Raw genomic sequence first — 14,033 nt, 5'->3', positions numbered from 1 at the left:
TTTTTCATTTTTGTGCAGACCCGACAGAATTTCAGGTTCACCATTTTTTGTGACGAAAGAGAAACTTTTCGTAGAGCAAGAATCAAGGAGCTCTCAAATTACCCATTCATCATACTATGCTCTTGGAAGTTGAGAAACTGTCCTGGTTTGAGGTAAAACAGAACCAATTTTCTTTTCAGTAACTTCACTTTTCAGCTGGGCCTCTTCTAACTACTGAAATAAACAGCATATTGTGCAGACACTGTTCGCTCTCAGAGTGGTAAGACCTATCTTTATAGCTGATGCCAAGGAATGGTATGCAGAGAGGCTCCTGCTTGTGCTTATTGCTGTAATGACCAAGGCCAGTTGACTTGGTTATTGGCTCCACTGGAGGGTCGGAAGCGCAAAAGCGTAGAAGGGTCGCACCTGCGGGGAGGAGCGGACAGGACAGGTGACCCAAAACTGACCAACGGGGTATTCCATCCCATCTGCCTCATGCTCAGTGTAAAAGCTGAGGGATCAAAGGGTCAGCTCTCTTCCTTCAATGGCCAGCATCCGAGAAGGACTCTGTGTGTTCACCTGCATTTGATCTCGATCCGTACGTTCCTGAATCCAGATCCAGAATCCAGTTCCCATCCATCGCTGAGTCCAGTCTGGGACTTCCCCATGCTTGCTGGTGACGTGAGTGTCATCCTGGGAGCTTGATATGGTTTTGTATATATTTAGTTATTTTCTTTTTATTTTAATATTTCATTAAAGTAGTTTAGTTCCTTCTAAACTCATAGGTCTCTCTCTCTCCCTCCTCACCTTGAAGGGAGAGGTGGGGGAGAGCATCTGTCATTCATCTCAGTGGCCAGTCCAGCCCAAACCACAACAGACTCCTTCATTGGCAATCAACTTTTCACAGACTAATGCATGGTTCAGCAACTCTTTAAATATCAAACTGATAAATGCTTAGTTCTGTGAAAACAGGAAAACGATAGACACCCATAGCTTCAGTGTAATATCAATTTGTGCATAACTTGCCATTTGCAGATCCATCAGCATATATGTTACCCATCCTGCAACAGACCACTTGTTGCTTGTTCTCAGAAGTGCGTTCTGAATATTTTCAACTGCAACCATGCTTTCTTATAGATCTTAGCTGAAAACAGACTCTGCCTCCTAAAAACAATGTTACAGCATTATGGAAACGGGGATAAAAAAGACACAAAACCCAATAATACTGATGTTATCCTCAGGAGGTGTAATGAATGCACTGCCTTTTGCAGAAGCTACTGGAGTGGTGGCAAGCAGGTGCTTTGACAATTTTTTAATTTAAAGCTGTTCCCTATAGTAAGGTTCCCATGGAATAATTTTGAAATCAAGCATGTGAGAAGGGGATGGCTGGGCAATTACTCACTTTGGGTCAGACTGAACAATCCTAAAACAATTCTAAATTAACAGAAGGTAAAACCAGAAAATGTCTTCAAGGTCACCTTTCGGAGTTTATCTCAAGTTGTTCCTTTAGCAAAGGAAATTATTTTCTTCTTACAACATACTACAGAAAACTAACTAAGCTGTACAGTACAAAGCACAGACTTCTTCTGGGGGTCTCCAAGAGGCAAAAGCATTCTCAGGAAGCCCATGCACCCCTGACCTACCTCCGAAGTATTTGTTACCTATTGACCCCATTCCTAAAGCTGAAACCAGGCTGCAATAAATCTCAGGGATTACTTACCTGCATAGCATTTATTTGTGAATTCCTTCCTCCTCAAGGGAAGTTGGAGATAAAAGCAGAAATAAAAATGGACAAAATCCAAACAATATTAAGTATTTGACAGAATCCTCACAGGGAAAAAGAGGATACAGCAGGCGCTCTCATCGCAAGAAACTCAGGTACAACACATACAATGATAAAATCAAGAAATTTTTTTCAAACACTACAGCAGATATGGCCCAATTGTTGAATAACGATCGTTGGTAGGTTACAGTTTTGGCAAGATTTAAAAAGTAATTATTTTTTGAGCCCAGCCTTTAGTTGATGAGTATGATAGGCCTTTGCAGTATTATTTTCCTCCTGTTATAAAGAAACTTGAGCTTTGCTTTGGCATTTTTTCAGCAGAAGAAAAACCAAAAATAACAGGAGCAGTAACAGCAGCAGACACACCAGTAACAGCAATGGTAGTGTCTGCTCCACTTCTGGAATGACGGATGAAGAGGCACAAAATATAATATAATTGGCCTCTAAAGACTGTAATGACTCCAGTTATTAATGTAGCTCTATCCCAATGGTATCTTGAGTATCTCTCAAGCTTTAATGCCAAATCCCTGTGACTACGGGAGTACCACTTTCTACATACTACGAGTAAATTAAGTGACTAGCCCATGGTAACACTGGAAATCTGCATAAAGAACCCAGCTCAACCCAGGAGACCTGGGCTCAAGTTTTAACTATCAGATTACCCTTCCCCTTTCTTTACCTAAGAGAAGAGCTACAAGGAACCCAGAGAGAAATACTTCAAAATTTCAAAAGCCATCTCTAACTCACACTTTCTAGACACACGCAGTTTCAGTCTGACCTTGAAGTAGCATCATTGCAGAAGCTGTATGAGAGGTGCAGTTGTTTTTAAATAAACTGAGTTATGGCTGTCATGCAGAATAATTGTGAGCTCGTAATTGTTCCTCTTAGTCCCTAAATCTCTTGGTTGTACCCACAGAAAACTGAGAAGAAATAGCATGCTCCTCTCAAGTTCTCGTAACATTTCCATTTTGGCAAGACAGCCAGTCCAGACCTTTGTAAACTCACAAAGCAGGACAGAAAAGCAGCACTTGGCACCCTACTTAAACTCCGCCATCTAAAAATGCAGAATTGCTTTAAACAGGACGGTATGCTTTGATTTGTCATAATGTTTACAATTGCATTTACTTTCTGCCTGAAGATACTATTAAAGAAGATGTTTCATCTCAATGTATGTATAAAATCAAAGGAATGAAGAAAGGCAGTATGCCTAATTTAATTACTGTCCTGGTTCCTTCAGTTAATGATGGCTGAGCATACCAATATGAATAAGGATTTGTACTAAATGTCACCCTATAATTATGAAAGAGCAGGAAACTGAGATACAGACTCTGATTCTAATTGCTCCATGATAACCATACAAATGCATCTCACTCAAAGTATTCTTTCATGACCCTGGAGTTCAGGACTCTGCTCTTTTGCCCTTCTTGTGTATTTATGAAGGAAAAGCCTCTTGGCATCTAAATTATGGCTGTGATGTTCTGTGATGCTGATTTTCTAACTGCTCCATTTAACTGAATAGGATTTACAAGTACATATCATTAATAAAATTCGTATCAGCCAGAAAGGAACCTAACTTATACCCACACCATTTGAACATACCAGTCTTTCACCCCTCTTCACACAAAAAGAGCGAAAAATACTAATTTGCTCAGGAAACTGAGTATTTTCCTTGATCCACTGAGAACACACAGCACAGGCCAATTATCTATAATATCTCAGACACGTTTTAAACATATTCTGAGGGAAGCACAGCTAGAAGCTAGTGTTACGTGCCTCCTGCGGCTCATCAACTAGGCTCGTTTGCAACTCAACTTTTCAGGTAAAATACACCAAAAAAGTTTTAGGATAAAGTTAAACTGGTAGCAGTTCTGGGCTGTGGGTTTTTTCCTCAATTAAAATTAGAATAAGATTACACCTTTCACTTACAAAAATAACAGAACAGAAACAGAACTCTCAATTCAGTACCTCTTTTCCAGAATATGATGCAGGGTGCTTCAGGATGCTGGAGGACTAACCTTTTATTAGCCTATGATTTCTATTTAGTTTCATTCCAATTTAATATTAACTTATTCTCTAGTTATTATTTCTTCTTCTCCTTACTTTCAGTAACTTAAGCTTCAAGACTCCTAATAACATGCCTAGCCACATGCATGCAATGGTTATTTTTGACTGAGACAAACACTCTTTTAATTTGATAATGATACCTATTCTTTCACTACAAAGCCCACCAAAAAAAAAACTGTCCTCCATGCCCAGTGCTCTTTCAGATGCTGTAGATCACAGTTAGGAGAGTTTAGAAGACAACAAGTTTTATTTAATTTCCCTGGACACCTTAAGTTACTCTATTACCATGTCACGTTTATAAAACAATGCCTGAGGAGAAAATGTGTAGCTTCGTAGAATAGGTTGTTCTGAAAATACAAAAATCCCTCTAAGTTTTCCAGCTAAGGAGAAACTAATTTCGTGTGATTCTCCACTCCGTACTTTGAAGCCATGCTGGAAGTCAGGTGTACGCTTGAAATCAGGCTGTGCACAGTTCTGGCTTGCTCTCCATTCACGACAAAAAGTTTCACGAAGGACTAGCAGGCATTTATTCAGTGAGGCTTTTTCCCTTGCAAACTTAAAAACTAACGTGAAAATGCCCTTTTAATTGTTATTAGGATATCTATATAGTGATGTAATTAATGTAGTGAAGTCACACATCATTTTCTATCATGTTCATTATTGGTACTGCTTATTCTTTTATTATCTTATTTATTGTCCAAAATCTGTAGTGACAATGTAGGGTGCTGCTGAGCTAAATAATCTATGAACCTGCTTTTTGGCAGAGACACAGAGGTCTTTGTTCCTTTACCATCACAATCTTTATTTTGCTCAAAAAACCTGTAAATATAAACTGAAATGTTATCACACATTTCAAGCAGAAAACTGAAGGGATGCTGCCCTAGTTTAACCTCATCTGTAATGTATACGTCTCTAAACGTGGCATTTGGGAATGGTGAAGCTTTCAAAGAAAGCTCAAGGAGTTGGGTGCCCAGTTCCAATTAAAAATCAAAATATGTCATTGTTTTTCAACACAGACATAATTTGCTATCAACAACACATTTACGAGTAAAGCAATACATTCAAATTACTCAAGTATCTCTTCTCTGGTTCTAAGCAGTTGTCTGACAAAAATACATAGTAGGATCTTTTTTTCTTATTCTCTATTTAAAGGCAAATTAAAACAACTGAAAAATCTGCTTTCCTTGCACTGACAAACACAAACGGATTACACAGGCACTTTGTCAGACTCTCGGAGACAACTTCTGCTTGGGAGCAGGAGATCTGCTTTGCCAGAAATCTCAGGAAAAACATCCAACAAGTGGTATTTGCCCCTTTTTAAGTTTTTCTGCCGGTGCCACTGTCTTTCAAAATGCGATCCCATCTACCCAGACAACGGCAGTGCGAGTACCAGAGCTCACTGCCCACGCTCTCCTCCGCAGAAACTGATGGCGACTCCCGGCTTCAGGCAAGAGCCACCCTCCGGCTGGCTGAGGACTGTTCCCTAAGCCAAAGGCACCCAGGAACCCCCTGCTTGGGGCACACTTACAGCAAACGTTTTTGGTTTCAATGAACCCCAGCTGAGCCCCCGTAGCTGAGGAGTTGGCGTTCGGTGTTTTGCTGCCAAAACAAGTAGTATCATTTATAAATACAGCATGTTTTCCTATTCCCTTATTACATGTAGAATATGCTTCACATTACAAAAGCAAGCAAATTTATTTCTGTGTTATAGTTTGTAACTACCTGTGTTAACAGTGTAGTGCGCCGAATTTTTCTGTACTTTTTCTTTAATAGCATCTGTATTAGTCCCACTCTGCCAAAAAAAAAACCCAAAACAAAAAAACACCAAAGGGGTTTCGGCTCAGCTCAGTGCTCCTACCCTCCATGACAGAATTAAGAAAAATAATTAGTACATTTAATTAATAGACACAGGAGGAGCTCCAAACCCACCACAGAATTTTCCCACAGCTTGTTCATCACATTCAAAATAACTCAGCAACCACCTAATTAATATCACTGGGTCATTACACCAACACTTTAGTTTGGCTGGGTACTTATGGCAATTGATCTGCGGGCCATCTGAATTTGAAAGAAATACAATAAAAATCCCTGACTTTTACTTTCTAAAAAAAAAAAAAAAACCCCAAAAAAACCAAAACACTAGTGTACTGTGTTTGTGTTGGTGGGCTAATACCTGATGTAATTACATTACTAAAATATCATCATCTGATATAACCGTAATTTGACATTTAAATAAGTATGTTTAAGTTGTGCATCCATCTGAAAAGCCAAAACGCTATTTCTACCTTGCCCTCAGAAGTCTGCAAAACATATACAGTAATCTGCCAAATTATTTTTTTTAATTGAAAAAAACCCAAATATTTGTGTTCTCATAGGGTACTCTAGCCTAATACACTGTGTTTTGGATCTCGCTAATGTGCGCTAAATAAAAACTACCTAATACAAACACATGACAAAGGTCAGAGCCCAGAGTTTCCACCTTTTTCACCAAGATGTGCGTCTCCCTGCTCATTACTGACAGTACTAAGCAGACACCTTACCATAGCATTACTTTTTTTAAACATAAGGAGTATCTATTTATTAATTCTATTCATTAGGTACGCGTGAACAAATGTTAGATCATGAGTGATACTACATCAGAACTTCACATTCTCATTCCTTTCACTTATATTAACACAAAGTTACACCAAGAACAGCCCCTTTTTTCTCAGCATCCACTAGTAGAAGAAAGTATATATGGGGTACGTAAGAGCCACTGCCACCATGTCAAAAGTCATTTTGTCAAGTCATGCATACTCCTTTTCATTTGTAAACCTTGAACAAGTACCAAAGCATATATTACCGCATACATAGAATTAAACAGACGCTTACAAAGTTTCTAACAGAGATGGTCTTAAGTTAGGTTTGAACAAAGTGTGCTCCGTCTCTGAAAGAGTTAGTTTAAGGGTTGAACGATATTTAGGTGGATGCACTTTTATATTTCCACTTTGAATTCTTTTTTTTTTCCCGTCTAATAAAACAAAGATTTCATTTCTGAAATATGCTGGGTGAAATAGCTATGCTTTACATGTACGTTGGATCACTGCTTTACAGAGGCGGCTGAGGCATTAAATCCAAAATGGCTAAAGCTCCGGCCGAAGACAAATCTCTTCTAAAAATTCTAGCAAGCTACATTATTCAAAACTATTCAGCAGGCATTCAGGCAACAACATGATGGATGCTGCAGGCCAGTCTGGGTACACAGCTAATCAATATTGCACTCGTGAATAGTCACAGCGCAGTTTAGAGCCTGATGTGGAGATGACACGCGCAGGTGCTTAATATTCGGTAGCGTGAGCAGTCCCATCGACTTCAGCCCGACCACTCGCTACAAATCCCAGCTACACACCCACATCTTTGTGGAAAGATGCAGGGGCCCTGGTTTTATGACACCTATGGCAAATAGTTAAGAAATTACAACAGACCTTGGATAGCTATACCTTTGTGAACTTTTAGAAAAGGCTATTATTTACCGCAGTCATGATTTAACGACAACTCTAACCATACAATACCAAAAATTTGGGTTTTCAACAGGCTATGGCACAACACAAGCACACCACTCACCCACATTAATGTGCATTACTTGAATACATTCCCTACTGCTTATAACACTGAATATAAAGGTCTTCCTTAGATATCTGAGTAATCAATACTTGGAATAAAATAAGTCATGTTTCACCAGGGAAGAGGAAAATGAATGAGGTTAAATTAATGCTGCCACTTTCTATAAACCAGCAATGGTTTCCCGCTACAGAAACCGCTAACTTCATTATTTTACAACAGGAAATCAACGCTGTAGCATATTTTAAAAGTCTAATTTACTTAGAGTAATAAAAAGGCACCCTCAAGGCTCATCATGTATGTCATATTATGCTTAGTTTTAAATATTTCAGCTTAAGAACAGTATACAAAAATCTCTGCAAATCAAGCTGATTAATATTTTGCATTTGTATGCAGTAGTGCTCTCCACTCACTAAGTACTATATAAATATTATTTTATTAAATTTCAAAGCAATTGTGTTAGGTGGGATAATAAAATGTCTCTGTCTTACATTCTTTATCTCAGTAATACAGCCTTTTAAACAGAAGCAACAGCAGTAAATTAACACAGCACACTCACTCATGGAAAGAAGGTCAGAAATGATGGAATGGCAGACTTCTAAAGCCACGATAAGACTAGCAGGGCACAGAAATCTACATTCTAAGTAGGAGCATCTACATGAGGTTTGCAGGTGTCTCCTTACCTTTAATTGTATGGTTAGAGAAAAATTTAGGGATATCTTTTAAATGTCTAGTACTCAGAGTTCACAGTTCCTTTTTGCAGGAACCCCATTTCATGACAATGCTGCTGGAGGGCAACCAGCACCACTAGGGAAAAGCTGAGAGGACAGAACAAGAACACACGTGAAAAATGAGTTGGAATAATAAATTAAAAAAAAAAAAATCGCAAACAATGAAAGAGGTAACAGAACTTCATCTCTTTCTCATTTCTAGCCCTGTATTTTACCTAATACAGAATTCTGCTTTTTGGAACAACGTCTCCTTGCCTGCCAACTGACTCCTAGCTCCTCTTTTAAAACTCACTCCTTAATACCCGTTTCTCCCAGAAATCCTTCCAATAGTGTCTTATTTTCTATTCATAAATGGTCATTAAAATTACGGTAGATCAATACAATATTTTGTTAAATTATTATTATATTGTCAACTTCAGTAGAAAGTCAAAAAGACATATCCTTACCCTAACAAATACTATTCTTTTCAACCACAGCACATAAAAGCAAAAGCTACTGTAAATCTGGCCTTAACTAACATGAGTCTCTAAAAGTCTGGAGCTCCTAATGGCAGTTAAGAGACTTTCTCAATTCACCATTAACCAACCCATCAAGTGTATTTATTAACTGTGGCACTACACTTCAGAATTTCCATGTTTCAATGTTACAGTTTGCTGCATACAGCCTCCTGATCAAGGAATAGTTCGCGATATTCAAGTCAAAGAAGTGATGTTAGCCCTTGTATTCATGCAATTTGCCATTTTGGAGATTTTCATAGGCTCTTGAAGAGGAGGAACTTGCCTGATTCATTGGCTATCTCTCTGTAACAACCAAATACTTTTCCAATTACACTTCATATTTCAACATATTTGTTAAAATACTGAACGGAGATTCTCTTGGAACATTTCCCCCAATAGTAATTCCCCACAGAATTCCATCTAAAGAGCCAAAGTGGGACACAAGTGAATTGTAATATGGCTCTACGACTGATGGCCTTAACAAAATAAATGCTATAATTAGCATCAGTATGTAGAACATCAACAGGATTTTTATCGCACTCCAAATAGTCACAGTAGTGTTAATAACTTTGACCTCCAGAAGAGAATAATTTTAAAATTTCCATGCAAAAAGCAGTATTTCATGTCATATTTTTATACTCATATACCTTCATTTTGATAACAGATCTAGAAGCACATGTATTAACTCCCATTTGACTTCAGTACAATACACACGTGAATGTCAGATATACAGATCCCTTTCAAGTATTAGAGAAACATAAGGAACTTGTTGGGAACGTAAACAAATATTACTACAAAACTGCTTGAATATGTAAAGCTGACATAACACACGGCTGAATCCTACATACAATGGACAGCATGTACCAACATAGAAGACGAGGGTCACAAATCTGTACGTCTGGGATTGTCTTTAATGATTTTTGGTGAAGGCAAACTATCAAGCCCATCATCTCAAAGAAGCCTTTACAAAGAGTCTAACAAATCAGCTATAGCAAATACTCTGGAAAATCATATACTCTGGTTTTCAGGCTGGTCACATACTGAAAGAATTAAATAGCCCCTTGGTTTCATTCATATCAATTAGAATAACAAATTCTACCATAACAATACTGGCTCATCCTCAGCATGTAATCTATTGTCTTATTTATAAAGGGGCAAGATTAAAGATCTTTTAAAAACCCAAATATTGCATCCCAATTATCTGCAATAGCTGATAATGTGCACACCCAGAAATATAATCACTCCCAATCTGATAAGCTTACAAAAGTTTAAAGCTGTGCATTAAACTAGTTGTATATCTTGAACTTGATCACTTCTGTATTCTGGTGCCTATAAAAATACTGCATCAATAATATTTGATCACGTATTTTAATTTAGTAAGTTTATAAGAATTTTATTTGGGTATGAATGGAGAGGGCTATTGGAGAAAACAAACAAGCCCAAAAGGGAAAACAGAGAATGGTTTGATCTGGAATTACTAAAAAGAATTTTTGTTGAAAAGTCTTAAATCCTGGAAGCGGGCAACAGTTTAATACAGCAATCAGAAAAGCAACTTGCCAAAAATGTTTAGATGTCAGTATCTAACTCTAGGGTTTTATGTACCTCAGTGGTATGTAAATGCTAAAAGACTTTGAAAATCAAGCCTTTTATCTCTGTATCTTAACATGTATTAAGATGATGACTTACAAACAACCACATCTAACCATTTTGTGCCAGATCCTAACCCAGTATAAAGAGATCAGCTTTATTTGGTGAAGTTGTGTCAAGTTATACCGTGGCTCTATCCTTCCAACTCTTTTTTCCAACTGAATGACAATAACAACAGTGACAACTAGGTAAATATATTTTTTTTTCCCGCTAAAATCAAAGAGCACATATTAATAAGATAAACACCTTTGAGTTTAAAGATGATGTGTACACTGCAACATGGGTCTCCACGTTACTGCTCAGAATAGAAACGGTGACCATTCTTCAAAGGGCAATGTAGATCTTTCTTTTTTAAAAGCATCTCATTTGCTCTGGAAAATGAGCCAAGAGTAGAAAGATCATAGCACATCTCCATCTTAATTACTTTTCCATCAAGTATAACGTCATTTAGGCATTAAAATCTTAGCTGTTCCAGAAGGTGCTACAAATCTTTATAATAATATACTGGACATAAATTTTCTATCACTGTTAATTCAGTGCTTTAAAAATATAAAAAAGGTGGAACACACAGGTGAGGCAAAGTGCAATGTGTTAGGGAAATTTATTTACGGAAAATAGTTCTGCCAGTTAATTTGTTTCCAAGAGGTCCAATAAATGAACAAGTCTAAACACTGATTTCTTATAAAATGTAATGTTTGGGTTTGAAGTTTTTTGACCCATGTTTCTTCACCCATGAGTTGACCTTCTGTAACCAGTTAATAGCATTATTCATTAGTGATTAGAAAGGGCCTTTTCTATGCAGTGAATTTGTTGCATCCTAGCTCCCAATAATTTAGGAAACTATGATCACACACATACTGCTGCTACAACCCTCCATACTCCCTGGCTACTTCGCTTTCTACCAAATAAAACAGAACAGGTGTTTTGTCCTGTAAGTAGATATGCAAACAGGTTTAAAAAGCAGAATATAATAGGTAAACAGAATTATCATAGAGATAATTCAGATATATTCACAGAATTATCATACACAGAACGTTTGAAACGAGCATAATTCAAGCAGTTTATCTGTTAACATTGCTAAATTTGCAGCAAAGGAGGAATCAGAAGTGAAGATGGTGCACACTGGCAGGCACACATCTCATATCCTACTTCCACACAAGTCCGCATGAATGTGCGCTATAGGTACCTACGTGGGTGGATGGAGAACGAGTGGTCAGAAAACAGCCAGGTAAAAGAGAGGGTGAGAATTACTCTGTTTTAAAAGCATGTTACTGCCGTTAACAGACTATCACAACAAAGTACAAACTCAGAGCTCTACCTGTGATGAAGTAATCTCACATACGTTTTAAGTCTCTCCAAACCCTGCGGAGTTAGCAGGACTTCTCCTGTTCACCAACTACGGCCTACACTGTCCCGGGGCACAGCCAAAGGCAATGCAGGATTCCCCACTGCAGGTGCCATGACTTACCGAGAACTTGTCTAATCCTATTACAAAATCGTTCTTAACAAACCATGAGTTGACCGTGGTTCTTGCTATTAATCAAGGCAGTGCAACAGTGCCTTAACCCGCCACGAGAGAAACGATCAAGTTACGCTCACGTCTCAAGTCAAACCTTTACTTGAAGCATATTATTCTGGCACACACAAAATGGTACCGCAGTTATATCAGCAATGGTCTTTCTGGTAACCACCTGCTAGACAATAGTCATTTTAAGTATATACAAAGCCAAATGGGTCTGCACTTGGTGCTGGAATTCTTCCCCAGCTGTAAAACTCACTTCCATTTCATAACTGACCATACAAATCCAAATGCAGTGTAAAAAGTATCTTTCTGTTAAATGGCAAACGTATTTAGAAACAACGCTACAAAACACATACTGCTCTTCCCCTTCCAACAAAATGATTTTTTTATTTCCAAGTAATTGTACTGAATACATTTCCTTTATATTTCTAGAACAATAATACCTCGCTGAAGATTTTCAGTATTTATCTGACTTACCAGAACGATGGTGATGTTGTTCTTCTAGGAACTCCAAGTCAAGCATTAGGTCATCTTCATCCAACTCACAGGAACCCAAGTTATTCAAAACATCCTAAAAAACATTTAGGGAAAAAAAAGAGCATTTAGACAGATGCGTTAACCAAACTGTCCTGCACAAAATAACAAGCACTTAGATCTGGAAAATACATTTAAGTAGGAGCTACAGAAAATTTTTCTGCTAACATTGGACCAGTGAGAAATTGTATGAAACCCCTGTCCAAGTAAAAAAATATCTGTCATCATTCTCTGTTTTTACAGGGTCTTGAATATTTAACAACAAAAAAAAAACCCCAAACCAGAAATAATGCCATCTGTATAACACTATTTTTTTGTACTGTTCAATAGTGGGTTTGTGTCTTTCAAAGTTTAATCATAACTTTTTATGAGGCATAAAAATGTTATTTTTAGCACAACATAAAAGTATCAGTACTTGTTTTTCATTAAATTTTGGAATTCTAAGCGTTTCCTGCCCTTACCAATATCCTCTGAAGGGAGATTTACTGTTCTATTTATCCAAGGTATAAAGAGACACAGATTTTGGATAAACAGGAAATTCAGGCACGAATTATCAACTCATGAATTTTTAAAAGTATTAAGGTGGGTGGTAAAGGCTTACACGGACAGAGAAGAAAGCCTGACTGTGAAGTGTAGCTGCTTAGGTTCTCGTTCTCGTCTTGTGATTCATTTTGTTTGCCAAGTTTTAAACACAGAGAGATAAGCAAGGTTTATACAACGCATTCTTCGAAAAGTCAAAAAGGGGGGGTACAGGATTAGATTTTCAGAAAATAAAATGACTAGTTACGTCTCAGAGGTACACATATTCACTCTGTAAACTCCAAGTACAGCAATATCATTATTTAGGCTTCATTTGGGGTCATGAAATGGCGTTCAGCTCAGCCTTTGCGAAGCCCTGCCTGGACAACCAGTGCCTGAAGCCCGACACAGGAGTGACAGTCACTCTCGTAAAAGACGCACCGCTGACAGGGACACAGCCAGACAAAGGGAGCCGTGGCTGAAGGACACCTCTCCTCTCTGCCATCCAGGGAGAAAGAGCAGCAAGGAGAAAGCAACCCACACCAGGACAGTTCACTTCTTTCTTGTTCCCCATTCCTACACTCACCACAGGAAACTTCGGAAAGTGACAAGGCAACTGTTTTCTCTAGCCCCTACCAACATAAAGTTGCTTATACTTAATGTATTAAAAAGATACATTGATTCTACGTTTTCTTCCCGTGTATATTTAATTCTATGGTCAAGCATTTACGAATTCGTATGATATGAGAAAAGGATAGTGATTTAAACTAAGGGGAATAACTAGTATCACACTATCACACTGTCTGGCGCAGGCTCTGCTGCATTTCATTTGACCTGATAATATGATTTTCTCCATAGTCACCAACATCTAATCAAAGATAATTCATGCATTCTCCAGCTGGCATCTTGTTTGAAAAACTACAAGTGATATTGCAAAAGGCTTATTTCTTCAGTCCATTTGTATTCAGTCCAGGCAAAAAACATCAGTAGATCCTGCATGAGATGCTGGCACCCCATACATCTCACATGCTCCCTCCCAACACAAATGTGGCCCAAAGAACAAAATGAATCACAAGAAGAGAACGGGGACCAGAGAACAGGGGAATCCAGTGCGAAAGGGGCCAGGTGATCGTCTCAAACTTATCAAGCTGTCTGTG

The 14,033-nt window shown here is 38.1% G+C and overlaps 1 protein-coding gene across 2 annotated transcripts in view; it reads right to left on the bottom strand.

Moving 5' to 3' along the window:
* CCSER1 (coiled-coil serine-rich protein 1) overlaps window positions 1-14,033 on the bottom strand; it is a 644,956-nt gene that overhangs the window by 573,644 nt on the left and 57,279 nt on the right. For both annotated transcript variants that reach the window (XM_009887738.1, XM_009887739.1), the window contains exon 3: window positions 12,301-12,394. In XM_009887738.1, coding sequence (XP_009886040.1) covers window positions 12,301-12,394 — 94 coding nt within the window. The remainder of the gene's footprint in view (window positions 1-12,300; window positions 12,395-14,033) is intronic.

The sequence above is a fragment of the Charadrius vociferus genome, unplaced genomic scaffold (assembly GCF_000708025.1).
Source record: "Charadrius vociferus isolate BGI_N301 unplaced genomic scaffold, ASM70802v2 scaffold296, whole genome shotgun sequence".
In the NCBI taxonomy this organism is placed as follows: Eukaryota; Metazoa; Chordata; class Aves; order Charadriiformes; family Charadriidae; genus Charadrius; species Charadrius vociferus.
Note: the sequence above shows the minus strand (reverse complement) of the source record. Positions and strands in the feature narration are given on the sequence as shown.